Below are 13,812 nucleotides of genomic sequence, written 5' to 3' on the forward strand. Positions count from 1 at the left end.
GACAGGGGCTCCGCCAACAATGCGACCCGCTGTCGCTGCCCGGACGGCAGCAGCGCAGGTAACTGGAAATGGCTGGCCAGGAAAACACCTTTTAAAATAATAAAAACAAACCACTTCTCAGGAGTTTTTCCAGCCTGGAATAAGGAATATTTATAAAAACAGTGGTAGAATATTAGGACGTTTCTAGGTCCAGTTTCACCAAGTGAAAAGACCTGGGATAAGACGAGCCCAGGGCTGCACTGGACTTGTGAGATCCAGAGACTACCCAGAAGGGCCCTGCCGTCGAGGGACCCAGATCTCTGCGCGCTTCGGCGGCGCCCGCGTGGCAGCCGGTGTCCCGCCGCGTCCCTGAGAGGCTTCGGCCTCGTCCGACCCCAGGCTGAAGATCAGGTGGCCCGGGGCCGGCAGGTTACCTGCAGCAGATGCAGCTGGGCCACGAGACGCCGCGGCAGGTGGAGGAAGCAGTCGCGAGCGTTGGTGAAGGCCACAGTCACTGCCGCCCCGCCTCCCCCAGCACCCGCCAGGCGATCGCTGCCCCACATCGTCCCGGAGCGTCGCTCTGGGTTCGCCCACCCTAGCGCCGCAAAGGACCCGGGACCCGGCAGGCCGAGGACGTCGGAGCCGGAGGAGATCGATCGGCCCGGCCCCTTGCGGCCCCGCCCCCTCTCCCCGCTGCGCGTCTTGTCGTAAGCCTGTAGTGGGTGGGACAAGAAAGCTTCTGTCACCCATCGCGCCTCTCCGCCGAGCCGCTCGGGGGCGGCACCTCGTTCATGAAATCTTCGCACGCAGGAAATGATGGCCGACGCTGTCGATTCTCCAGCCAATCCTAGCACTCCTTAACTCATCCCTCTCTCTTATTGGATAAAAGGGAGCTCAGCAGGGCGGATGTTGTCCTCCCTGCGAAGATCAAAGTAGGCAAAATGGCGTCGAGCGGCGGGGAGCTAGGGAGTTTATTTGATCACCACGTCCAGAGGGCGGTATGCGACACGCGGGCCAAATATCGGGAGGGGCGACGGCCTCGTGCTGTCAAGGTAAAGTGATTTTGGTTTCATCCACTCTCCTCGGTAGCTTTATGTGAGCGCTAGCGCCATATGGCCAGCCTACGGAAATAAAGGCACGACAAGGCTTCCGTCAGATCTGTCTCTCGTTAGAGCTGGCCTGAAGAACCCTGGGTCAGGTACCAAAGATTCTCACGACCCTTTTGGTCAACTATTAGAACATCAACTCCACGAGAATAGGACTTGGTTTTAGTCATTGGATCTTCTGTGTTTACAGTACTGCTTAGCACAGGTAAGCACTCAGTGAATATTCGTTGAGTGATTGTTCCCAGTGACTTCTACCGACTCAATTTCTGGAAAAAAATGTCGACTGAAGGTAGTCTGTTATATGCCTTAGGTAGCCTCTCACATGGACTGTTATTCTTTATGCAGAGGGAATGGCAGAAATTTTATTTTGTGTTTTTTGCTGACTGGGTTGAACAGATTATTTCTTGTTTTAAAAGTTCTGTTTTTTTAAAAAAAGAGGCAGATTCGTCCTAGGCTTATTTGCGAAATACGTTTAATAACTCTGCATTTCTTTTAGGTATATACAATCAATTTGGAATCTCAGTACTTATTAATACAAGGAGTTCCTGCTGTGGGAGTCATGAAGGAATTAGTTGAGCGATTCGCTTTATATGGTGCAATTGAACAGTACAATGCTCTAGATGAATACCCAGCAGAAGACTTTACTGAAGTTTATCTTATTAAATTTATGAACTTACAAAGTGCAAGGTAATGTGCAAGTTAAGCAATGACTCATTTCCTCATTTCCTCCATTCATATTTCTGTCATTTTGGCTCCAAGTTTCCCTTATTCATACCTGAATTACCCCAAAATGTAATCTAGCATATCTTCCTCCAGCCTTTTTAAAGGTTAACTTTAGTGAAACACACTGTATCCATCACATCATTCCCATGCTTAACAATCTAACGTCCTGTAGTGTGGTAGAGTAGAAGTTGGGTTTGGCCAGGCGCGGTGGCTCACGCCTGCAATCCCAGCACTCTGGGAGACCGAGGCGGGTGGATCACGAGGTCAGGAGTTTGAGACCAGTCTGGCCAACATGGTGAAACCCCCTCTGTACTAAAAATACAAAATTAGCTGGGTCTGGTGGCGCATGCCTGTAATCCCAGCTACTTGGAAGGCTGAGGCAGGAGAATCGCTTCAACCCGGGCGGCAGAGGTTGCAGTGAGCCGAGATTGCGCCATTGCACTCCAGACAGGGCAAAAAGAGGGAAGCTCTGCCTCAAAAAAAAAAAAAAAATTGGGTTTGAAGGCTGGGCGGGTGACTTACGCCTGTAATCCCAGCACTTTGGGAGACTGAGGCAGGCAGATCACTTGAGGTCGGGTTCAAGACAAGCCTGGCCAACATGGTGGAAACCCCGTCTCTACTAAAAATACAAAAATTAGCTGGTTGTGGTGGTGCGGACCTGTAGTCCCAGCTACTCAGGTGGCTGAGGCATGGGAATCGCTTGAACCTGGGAGGTGGAGATTGCAATGAGCAGAGGTCACACCACTGCACTCCAGCCTGGATGACAGAGCGAGGCTCTGTCTCAAAAAAAAAAAAAAAAAAAATTCTGCTTTGACTCCAGGCACGTGGCTCACATCTGTAATCCCAGCACTTTGGGAGGTTGAGGTAGGTGGATCACCTGAGGCCAGGAGTTCAAGACCAGTCTGGCCAACATGGTGAAACCCTCACTCTACTAAATACAAAAATTTGCCAGCTGTGTTGGTGCAAACCTTTAATCCCAGCTCCTGGGTAGGCTGAGGCACAAGGATCACTTGAACCCAGAAAGTGGAGGTTGCAGTGAGCCAAGATCATGCCATTGCACTCCAGCCTGGGCAAGAGGGAGACTGTCTCAAAAAAAAAAAAAAAAAAAAAGTTGGATTTGATCCCAGAACTTTGGAAGGCCAAGGTGGGCAGATTGCTTGAGCCCAGGAGTTCAAGACCAGACTGGCCAACATGGCCAGTATTTTGTATTTTGTAAAAATACAAAAATCAAGCTGGGCGTGGTGGTGTATTCCTGTAGTCCTAGCTACTTGGGAGGCCGAGGTGGGAGAATCAGTTGAGCCCAAGAGGTGGAGGTTGCAGTGAGTCTTATGGGCCACTACACTCCATCCTGGGTGATGGAGTGAGACTCTGTCTCAAAAGAAAAAAAAAGTTGGGTTTGGAGTAAGTTTTCCAGTTCCACTGCTTACTGGCTTCAGGATCTTGGGCAAGTTATTTAACCTGTTTAAGTTTTTCCTCTTCCATAAAATCTATATGGTAAAGGGACCTATCTACTTCTTGGGGTTGTATGAGGATGAAATGAGATAATCCATATAACGGTGTATCCTGGTCAGAATACAGTAAACATTAGCTATTATGGTTTCTACTGTTACTCCTTTCTGCAAATTGACTTCAGTTTTTTCCAGCCTTCTATGTGACATAAACCCTCTGCTCCAAAAAGGCTGAAGTATGCAATGCCTTATCTATTTTTATGTTGATCTCTGTTCTCCTCACTAATCTGCTCTGAGACCCATCCTTCTCTGGCTATTACAATTCATATTTTCTTTCTTGTGCTATAAGTAGAACTCATAATCTACCACAAAAGCACTTGATTTTACTGGGTCATGTGTGGTTTTCTCAGGCTGCTGTTATATGTAATTTCACTTTCTTAACCAACCTGCCAGCTCCCATGGTTAGGGAAACATTTTCTAGAGCTTTTCTGTTTTCTACAGTACGTAGTCTAGTAGGCTCTGAAGTAAGACATCTGGATTTGAATCCTTGCTCCTCAAACCAGACTATGAGCATGGCTAAGTTACATAATGTCCTAGTGCTTCAGTTTCATTACAGTGTTGTTTTTAGGTGTTAATTCAAGTGAAGTGCTTATGACATTGCCTGGCATATGGTAAAATCTCAACAAGTATTTATCATTATCCCTGGATATAGAAGTAGTTAAATGTATTGTAGTACCTGGCCAGTCATAGATGTTTAGTGAGTATTTATTGACTGAATAACATTCTTCTCATTTTCTCATTGTTATATATTTAATAGTTCCTCAGTTATTGAACGTTTTGTGATTATAGTATTTTTCATCTGATTTTTAAGGCATGAATCCCATCACAGAAATACATTGTGCTGAAAAAGCTTAATTGGGTATGAGCTAACTCTTCAGGGCCACAGAGAAAAGCTCTATTTTATGACCACAGTTTACATACTTCAGGCCAACCAGCTGGGTCCTTAGTTGTTTAAAGACTAGGGAACAAAGAGGCTCAAAGGGAAGGAAAGGGGAAGCTCTACGAGTACATACTCGATCAATGGGATGAATACTGTCCACAAGCAGAGCATCTTAATTCCCAATCCACAGGATATATATACACGTAGCAAAAGCTGGGCTTTGCTCTTTAGATCCAGATGTTATATACTAGTTAAGCTTTCATCCCAAGTAAATCTGGATTAAAAAACTGTGCTATCTTTTATTTCCATTCAGGACAGCCAAGAGAAAAATGGATGAACAGAGTTTCTTCGGTGGATTGCTTCATGTGTGCTATGCTCCAGAATTTGAAACAGTTGAAGAAACTAGAAAAAAACTACAAGTGCGGAAGGCATATGTAGTAAAAACTACTGAAAATAAAGGTATGGAAAGCATATTGCTAAATGCCTCCTGTGTGTCAGGCACTCTGCCAGGTGTGTCATCATGCAATTCCCAGTCTAGTGGGAGGAGAGGCAAGTAAACCATCACAGTATTCAGTAACTGTAAACCACAGGGTTCTCTGCAGCACACTGCGTAATCTGGGTTGAGAAGGGAGAAATACTGGTTCATAGAAGACTTCCTATAGTATGTGAGAAGTGGCTGAATTTTAGAGGATAAGTAGACATTAACTAAAAGGGAGAGGAAAAGATGGAAAGGCAAGCCAGGCAAGATATTTAAATGTTTAGAGGAATAAATGAGCATAATGCATTTAAGGAACTTTAATTAATACAGTATAACCAAAGCCCAAAGGTTTCAGTGAGAGATAAGTTTAGAAAAGTGGTTAAGAAGTGAATCATGGAGGGCCTTGTGTCCCATGCTAAGGAATTAAGGCTTTGACCAGAATGCAGTGAGAAGCAGTTATGATTTGCAGTTGTCAAATCATATAGTTGTCACTGTTAATCATGGAGAAGTTCTACTTTTGACCAGCAATTGGCTAAATGCCCCCACATGCCCCTTCTACTAGATAGTGGTGGAGAGAAATAAAGTGGGAAAACTCTTGGAAAACTTACTCAGAAATCTGGCAAGAGAGCTGTTGAGAATCCCCAGTCATCTGTAGACATTGAACTCTAACTTGTAAGATAAGTAAATAAATAGCACCAGGAAAACTTGTATGTTTGTGTGGCAAAGGAAATTATAAAATATTAATATGGAGAAAGACCTTTGACATTATCTGACCTGTGTCCTTATTTTTCTTGGTGAGGAAACAGTCTCAGAAAGTTTGTGACCGGCCTGTATTATTAGAGATGAATTAAAGACAAAATAAGGATTAAAACCCAAGCTTTGGACTCTCTGTCCAGAGTTTACTTTTTAACTGCTTTAATCATCTCAGTGTTGGTGACAGCCTAGGATTATCTTCATTATTTGCTCTCCTTCCTCTTAAGACCTTTTTGCCGTGCTGCTGACCTCAGAATTAAACTGTGACTTGTTTGGCCTTGGACACTTTAGTTAAGCTCTCTTTCATCTGCAGCATTCTAGCCTCTACACGATGCATTTGTATACTTGGTCTTACTTTTCAAAAACTCTTATTATGGAAATTTCAAAACACATAGGCAGAGAGACTAAGTTTACATATTTCCCATGTATTAACAACAATCATCAACACATAGCCACTTTCATCTTTGCCATATCTTCCACACTCCATTCATGTTGTAGTCTGCTTTTGGGAGAGTAAACCAGGGAAGAAGCCCTTGCCAGCCCTAGAAGTGGGACAAGCATATTGCTTTCTTTAGTAACTAACAAACAGAAGCCAAGGAGCATGATACATCCAGATAGTGGAATACTCTAAAATTGTAAAAAAAAAAAAAAAAACAAAAGCAACAAAACCTTTCTATATAATGATGGAAAACCTCTATAAGATCTACAGTGAAATGGAAAATGCAGAGGTGCAGAGAAATGCGTATTACAGGTTACCTTAAAGTGGGGAGAAAAAGAATAGGAGGAAGGAGGTGGCAAAGTAAGACATACTGAACAGATAAATAAAAAACAATAGTGATTACTTATGGGGATGAAACTAGACCCAAGGAGAGCAAGGAAAGGGTGACACTTGATACTATATATCTTTTTATCCGTTTTAGGTTTTAAACCATGTGAATATATTCCCTTCTCAAGAAGTAATTTTTTTGGAGTAGAATTTGTTAACATTTTTAAGTGATTTTTTAAAATTATATGATTCTGAATGATGAAAACAATAAACCACTTCTGTTTCCCTTTCCCTCAACTTTTAAATTGTAATATAAAGACCATTACGTGACAAAGAAGAAATTGGTTACAGAGCATAAAGACACAGAGGATTTTAGACAAGACTTCCACTCAGAGATGTCTGGATTTTGTAAAGCTGCTCTGAACACTTCTGCAGGGAACTCAAATCCTTATCTTCCATATTCCTGTGAATTGCCTTTATGTTATTTCTCCTCAAAATGTATGTGTTCATCCGGGGGACCTGTAGACAGAGCATCAGACTCCTCTAAGGATGGTAGAAACCATCATAAAACAATGGGGCATTATAACCACAATGACTCTTTGCAGAAAACACAGATAAACTCTTTCAAAAACTCAGTGGCCTGCCCTGGTGCACAAAAGGCTATTACATCTTCAGAGGCAGTTGACAGATTTATGCCTAGGACAACACAACTGCAGGAGCGCAAAAGAAGAAGAGAAGATGATCGTAAACTTGGAACTTTTCTTCAAACAAACCCAAGAGGTAATGAGGTTATGATTGGACCTCTGTTACCAGATATCTCTAAAGTGGATATGCACGATGACTCATTGAATACAACAGCGAATTTAATTCGGCATAAACTTAAAGAGGTAAGGTTATTTTAAAAAAACTGTTCTAAGAGACGATTTGGTTATAGGACTAAATGGAGAGTTATTTGTGGGAACAATAGTATTGTAATTTTTTTTCACTTTTTAGTGTTTTGATGTGTTTTTCTACAGTTCTCTGTTGAAATAACTGAATTTGGCTAACATTTTATTTGCTTTGAACTGTTAATACTTGCTTTAAACAACGAACAGACATTTTATATCACTGTAGATACAAAATATTAATTAGTAAATAAATAGCACCAGGAAAACTTGTATGTTTGTGTGGCAAAGGAAATTATAAAATATTAATGTGGAGAAAGACCTTTGACATTATCTGACCTATGTCCTAATTTTTCTTGGTGAGGAAACTAAGTCTCAGAAATAGTGATTTCTTATGGGGATCCTTATCTTCCATATTCCTGTGAATTGCCTTTATGTTATTTCTCCTCAAAATGTATGTGTTCATCTGGGGGACCTGTAGACAGAGCATCACACTCCTCTAAGGATGGTAGAAACCATCATAAAACAATGAGGCGTTATGACCACAATGACTCTTTGCAGAAAACACAGATAACAGCAGTGGTTTCAGCCAATTAAATCAATCTGTGAGAGTGGAGCCCAGGCCTGCCATTTTTGTTAAAAGCTCCCCAAGTAGTTCTAATATGAGCCAAAGTTGAGAAGGAAAAGTATTGTAAATTATTTCTCTCAAATTTAGAGTTATTACAGTTTATGTCAAATTCAAAATGCTTAATTTGCTTTTGTGATAAAGAGCAATAGAAGGTGGTGAGATTTCTAAAAATTAGGCCTCCAGGTATGCATTTCAAATGTAGACTTCTTAAATGATCAGAACCAGATTGTGCTGCCTAGGTAGTTTTTTTTTTTTTTTAATGTCATTTACATAATCATTTTCCATTTCCTAAGCACAAATAAAGTTAATATCTGAGTTAGCTTTTTGTGGGGTAGAGGCTACTGTTACAAATCATAAACTGAGGGTTATGACATTCTCTTATACTTACTCCAAGATGCAGAAAGTGCTTTTCACATAGTTTTCCTCATATTTTACAATGTGATTAAGGGAGGCTAAGGTAGCTTAATTTCATGTATGTACATTTTTTACCTAAAAATATCTGATTAAAGGCATTATTTAATAATAATTAAAATCCGTGGGTACAGTTTTGAAGCCTTCTTTAGTTTTTCAGTTTAGTCTGGGCCCAGTGGCTCACACCAATAATCTCAGCACTTTGGGAGGCTGAGGTGAGCAGATTGCTTGAGCCCAGGAGTCTGAGACCAGCCTGACCAATGTGATGAAACCCCATCTTTACCATAAATATACAAAAATTAGCCAGGCGTGGTGGTGAACTCTTGTAGCTACTTGGGAAGCTAAGGTGGAAGGATCCTTGAGTCTTCGAGGCGGAGGTTGCAGTGAGCCAAGATCATGCCACTGCACTCCAGCCTGGGTGACAGTGTCAGACCCTGTCTCAAAAAAAAAAGGTGTTGGCCGGGCGCGGTGGCTCACGCTTGTAATCCCAGCACTTTGGGAGGCCGAGGCGGGCGGATCACGAGGTCAGGAGATCGAGACCACGGTGAAACCCCGTCTCTACTAAAAAATACAAAAAATTAGCCGGGCGTGGTGGCGGGCGCCTGTAGTCCCAGCTACTCGGAGAGGCTGAGGCAGGAGAATGGCGTGAACCCGGCAGGCGGAGCTTGCAGTGAGCCGAGATTGCGCCACTGCACTCCACCCCAGGCGACAGAGCGAGACTCCGTCTCAAAAAAAAAAAAAAAAAAAGGTGTTCAGTTTGTGCTACCATCCTTACTTCCTTCCTTCAGTTACAGCTGAACTGAGGCATAGACATAGATACATAGCTGTCTCAGCCAGAGCTGATTACATTTTCAAGATAAACGTGTGAAGTCCAAATTCTAGGTCCAGAAATAGAACAACAAAAAAAAGAAATATTAAATACAGTTTACTATAGTTTCTAATAATTTTCCATTTCAAATGACTCTTACTTTGCTTTGACTTATTGTACACTCTTTTTCTGATAGTGTGTTTGCTTTTCCTTTTTCTCCCAGGAAATTGAGGATTATACTGCTTCCTGCTCATTTCTCCAAACATTTTCATCCCCCCAAATCTATCAAACATTATCAGTGTTTCAAGAATGCAAAACCAGGATATCTATCTGAATCCGTAATATAACAAGTGTCTTTAGATCTATAAAGGAATGTTAAAGTAGAGCATATGTTCACTTTTCTTCCTCCAAATTTTTTTCTTTTTAAATAGCTTTAGAAATTTTACTGTCATCAGTGTTTGAACGGAAAACTTCAGTCTGTGCCTAGGTCATAGGCTGTACCTTGAACTTAGGCCAACTCTGCCTCAAAAGTGACATCAAGGATTGAACTATTGGATGTAGTCTTACCTCTTCTAATAGCTTATTTACTCCTGTGCTATAGAAACTAAGTTTTAATAGTTCTTTTTTTTTTTTAATTAGGTAATTTCATCTGTGCCAAAGCCTCCAGAGGACAAGCCAGAAGATGTACATACAAGTCATCCATTAAAACAAAGAAGAAGAATATAGAGTGCCAGCAGCAAATTAGTATTTTCTAAAAAGAACATTTATTATTTATTTTTAGCCTGACATTTTAATTCTTCCAAGAGATTTTACTGCTGGTGTTTTTTAATGCACTCCTCTTTGTAATTTCATTCAAGCTATTTGTCTAAAGTCATTTCTTTGTTTTTTTGGAGATAGAGTCTTGCTCTGTTGCCCAGGCTGGAATGCAGTGGCGTGATCTCAGCTCACTGCAACCTCTGCCTCCCGGGTTCAAGCGATTCTCCTGCCTCAGCCTCCTGAGTAGCTGGGATTACAGGCGTGCACCACCACGCCCAGCTAAGTTTTGTGTTTTTTTAGTAGAGATGAGGTTTCACCATATTGGTCAGGCTGGTCTCAAACTCCTGACCTCGTGATACGCCTGCTTTAGCCTCCCAAAGTGCTGGGATTACAGGCATGAGCCACCGTGCCTGGCCCATTTCTTCTTTTTTTGACCCATACTTAATGTTGCAGAAACTCTTCTTGTCATAACATTACTTCTCATGTACAGTAATTATATGTAAATTAATTGAAGCAAATATGGAAACTTTACAATAGAAATAAAGCTAGGCAGCCAGCATCTGTTTCCAATTATAATACAAGTATTGAATGAGCCATTGAAACGCTAGAATTCAGGATGTTTCCGAATGCCAGGGTTTCAAAATCAAGACAATTCTATGAAGTAGAAAGTAGATTAACTGTTAGAACAAAGCTGAAATTAGAATCTTATATGCTTTAATTAACTTTTAAGAAAAATTTGCTTGACCTGTGGCAATCCAAAAATAAATCAGTATTTATAAATTCTAGACTTCTGTTACTACTTATGGCATATCCACACTTTTTTCTGTCAGTGGATCACTGAATTGGAAATTTCAGTACACCTAGGCTGTCTCTATTTTCTTTTTCTTTTTTTATTTTTAGTAGAGACAGGGTCTCACTGTGTTGCCCAGGCAGGTATTGAACTCCTGGGCTCAAGTGATCCACCCACCTTGGCCTCCCAAAGTACTAGGATTACAGGTATGACCCACTGTGCCTGGCCATTGTCTTTACTGATAAAAATAACTTGAGAAGGTCCATACCATTGCGTTTTGTTTTCATTTCTCCCTATCTTTGATGGCCTCTTGCCTAGTGGATTGAATTTGAACATACCAGTTAATAAGGTTCAATTTCAGCTATGATGTACTTGTAGCAGGACGAGCCGCAGACAAAACCCCGCAGACACCGGGTTATAGAAGGAAGAGGCTTTATTCAGCCAGGAGCGTTGGCAGACTTGCGTGTCAAGAACCGAGCTCCCTGAAGAAAAAGTTCCTGGTCCTTTTAAGGGCTTACAACTCTAAGGGGGTCCATGTGAAAGGGTTGTAATAGATTGAGCAAGTGATCTATAGGTAACACGTGGTTAGAGTGGGGGGCTTAATCTTTAACCTCAGGCCTGGTCAGTGGCGTTGGTTGGTTTTGCCACTGACTCCATTCTTGTAGTTTTTCAGCTTTTACTCCCTCCTTCTCTTCAGAGATGGGAGACAGTAAGAGAAATGGCCTCTCTCCTCATACTGATCCAAATTAACTAGGATGGCTCCAAGTGGTAGATGGTACTAACAGCAAGCTGCAGATAAGGAAGGTAGGCCCTACTTCCATGTGAGGTAATTAGATACAGTTTTTGCTGAAATCTCAGGTAAAGGATATATTAGAGACCTAAGCGTAGAATTGGAAGGAGCAAATTGCTGTATGGTTCAGGCTTCTCAGACTATAAGTTGCTATGATCTCCACCTCAGGATCTTGTTAAAATGCAGATTCTGGTGGTGGTGGCCAGGGGCTGTGGGGAGGGAAAATGAGGAGTTACTGTTTAATGGGTATAGAATTTCAGTTTTGGAAGATGAAAAGAGTTCTAGAGATCTGTTGCGTGACAAAAGTTACCTGACAGTTAAGGAGAGGAGCTGCTAAATGGGTCATGTGTTTCTGAATGGGTTCCTGATAGTCCCGTGACCATGTGGAAGCCAGCACTCCTCATCCCCACCAACATAATTCATCATGAGGAGAGAAAGAAAGAAACCTTTGTGGTGTCAAGCAGCAAAACAAAACAAAAAGATTCAAATTAAGTTGGTTTTGGGTGGGGCCTGAGATTCTGCATTTTTCCCAAGTCCCTAGGTGCTGCCAGTGCTGCTGGTGCACAGACCATCTTTGAATAGCAAGGCTCTAGATAACTGGGCTACACATGAACTCTGGAAGCAGCTGAAGAACTGTTGGCTGTTCCATCCTAAGCAGTTACTCTGATCTAGTCCATTATGCTATATACTGTTTTTGCCCATCTCTTCAGATTGGAAGCCTGCCTTTTACACATTGCTTTTTACCACGTTTCCAGAAAGTTAAAATGTGGGGTAGAGGGAATAAAGTACAGGGGGAAAAATTAAAGAGATGAGTTGAGGTGGATAAGGATAGCTTAATAACATACAAGCTGATTTACAAAATTTCCATAATAGGTTATTATTTTGAACACAGTGGCTCACGCCTGTAATCGCAACACTTTCGGAGGCCAAGGTGGGAGGATCACCTGAGGTCAGGAGTTGGAGGCCAACCTGGCCAACATGATGAAACTCCATCTCTACAAAAAAATACAAGAAGTAGCCAGGCGTGGTGGCAAATGCCTATAATCCCAGCTACTCGGGAGGCTGAGGCATGAGAATTGCTTGAACCCAGGAGGCAGAGATCGCAGTGAGTTGAGATTGTGCCACTGCACTCCAGTCTGGGCAACAGAGGGGGACTCTGTCTCAAAAAAAAAAAAAAAAAAAAAAAATGTTTTTGTATACCGTGTTTGAAAAGCATAGTTGATAAAGGAAGAATATGTGAGGCAATTTTATGAGCCAAATCAATTATTAGACTGATACTTGCAGCTCAGAAAACTTTTGTCAGATGCATACATGAAAAACCTTCATAAGCACAAAGTACTCTGTCTCCAAAATTTTAAAAACATTGACAGCAATTGGGTTGAAAGAGATCAAGTGTTCTAGCAGTTTGTGGTGTACTTGCTGAAACTCTATTCAGTGTTCTATCCCTTAAGCAAGCCAATATACCCTGGATTTGGTTTGGGAAATACACCATACTTACAAGAAACAGGAATTGTCTATTGCTAAAGAGGTTAAAAGCTCAATGAAAGTCTTGAATATAGTTACTGAAAGAATCATGAATGTCTTCTTGGGGCCCAAATGCCAGGATGGGGCTGAATTCTCAATGATTGCCTCAACAGCAGTGGGCTGCAGCCCAACAGAGTGTCTAGCAAGTATTACTTTCTGACCCTTTAAAATTTTTCCTGAATCTGTTTGGGCTATTGGCACTAGTAACTATACATTTGCTTCTGGTAAACATGGTCCAAACACCTCCAACAGAAGTCTGTCTTCTCTTACTGCTTTTTCAAAGTCTGCAAGTGATAGCTGCCATCATTGTCATAACCTTAGAGAGGAAGCTGTTTCTTGGTAAATACTAGTTTTAAATTTTGCATGGAAAATAGCTCTCTAGACTAAAAAAATTTTATCAAAGTTCACACTTCTGTAGACACCCTACATACATCAAAAATTATTTATTTATAGAGGCCACTTACTTTATTTGTATTATTCTAATAGGCCTATCTGAGTTACCTTAGATGTATAAAATATAACCCCGTCCCTAAAACACTTACACTGTAATTGGAGAAATAAGATAAAAATTAGAGGAAGTTGGCCGGGCACGGTGGCTCACGCTTGTAATCCCAGCACTTTGGGAGGCCGAAGCGGGCGGATCATGAGGTCAGATCGAGACCACGGTGAAACCCCGTCTCTACTAAAAATACAAAAATAATTAGCCCGGCGTGGTGGCGGGCGCCTGTAGTCCCAGCTACTCGGAGAGGCTGAGGCAGGAGAATGGCGTGAACCCAGGACGCGGAGCTTGCAGTGAGCCGAGATTGCGCCACTGCACTCCAGCCTGGGCAACAGAGCGAGACTCCGTCTCAAAAAAAAAAAAAAAAAAAAAAATTACAGGAAGTCCATTATTATATGGCTACTTTATGATAAAATAAGTACAATAGGGCAATGATTTTCCAATTAATTTTTTGTAGAATTTGTTCCACAAAGTATCTGTTACTTGGGAGCTTATCAGGTCAAAAGGGTAGCAGTGAAGTTGCTCTGTT

General features: G+C 41.8%; 2 protein-coding genes across 6 annotated transcripts in view; one reads left to right on the forward strand and one right to left on the reverse strand.

The window, feature by feature from the left end:
- Positions 1 to 639, reverse strand: part of PEX1 (peroxisomal biogenesis factor 1) — a 42,349-nt gene extending 41,710 nt beyond the window's left edge. For 4 of the 5 annotated variants that reach the window (XR_004032241.1, XM_003252445.3, XM_030822079.1 and 1 more), the window contains exon 1: positions 414 to 639. Coding sequence is in view for 3 of the 5 variants with exons in the window: in XM_003252445.3 (XP_003252493.2) it covers positions 414 to 542 (129 nt within the window). In the remaining 2 variants the exon portion in view is untranslated. The remainder of the gene's footprint in view (positions 1 to 413) is intronic. The other variant, XM_030822082.1, reaches the window with a different exon arrangement.
- A 246-nt stretch (positions 640 to 885) lies between these two features.
- On the forward strand, positions 886 to 13,210 carry RBM48 (RNA binding motif protein 48). Its single transcript, XM_003252446.3, has 5 exons — positions 886 to 1,031; positions 1,582 to 1,772; positions 4,510 to 4,655; positions 6,512 to 7,080; positions 9,564 to 13,210. The coding sequence occupies exons 1-5, from the start codon at positions 921 to 923 to the stop codon at positions 9,648 to 9,650; spliced, it is 1,104 nt and encodes a 367-aa protein (XP_003252494.1). The 5' UTR covers positions 886 to 920; the 3' UTR covers positions 9,651 to 13,210.
- The last annotated feature ends 602 nt before the right edge of the window (positions 13,211 to 13,812 follow it).

The sequence above is a fragment of the Nomascus leucogenys genome, chromosome 11 (assembly GCF_006542625.1).
Source record: "Nomascus leucogenys isolate Asia chromosome 11, Asia_NLE_v1, whole genome shotgun sequence".
NCBI lineage: Eukaryota > Metazoa > Chordata > Mammalia > Primates > Hylobatidae > Nomascus > Nomascus leucogenys.

What these genes read in the sequence shown, in the direction of transcription:
- RBM48 (XM_003252446.3), top strand. Translation starts at nt 921, where the DNA reads ATGGCGTCGAGCGGCGGGGAGCTAGGGAGTTTATTTGATCACCACGTC. An exon ending in GACGGCCTCGTGCTGTCAAG is followed by an intron (nt 1,032 to 1,581) that starts GTAAAGTGATTT and finishes CATTTCTTTTAG; the next exon opens with GTATATACAATCAATTTGGA. An exon ending in TTCGGCATAAACTTAAAGAG is followed by an intron (nt 7,081 to 9,563) that starts GTAAGGTTATTT and finishes TTTTTTAATTAG; the next exon opens with GTAATTTCATCTGTGCCAAA.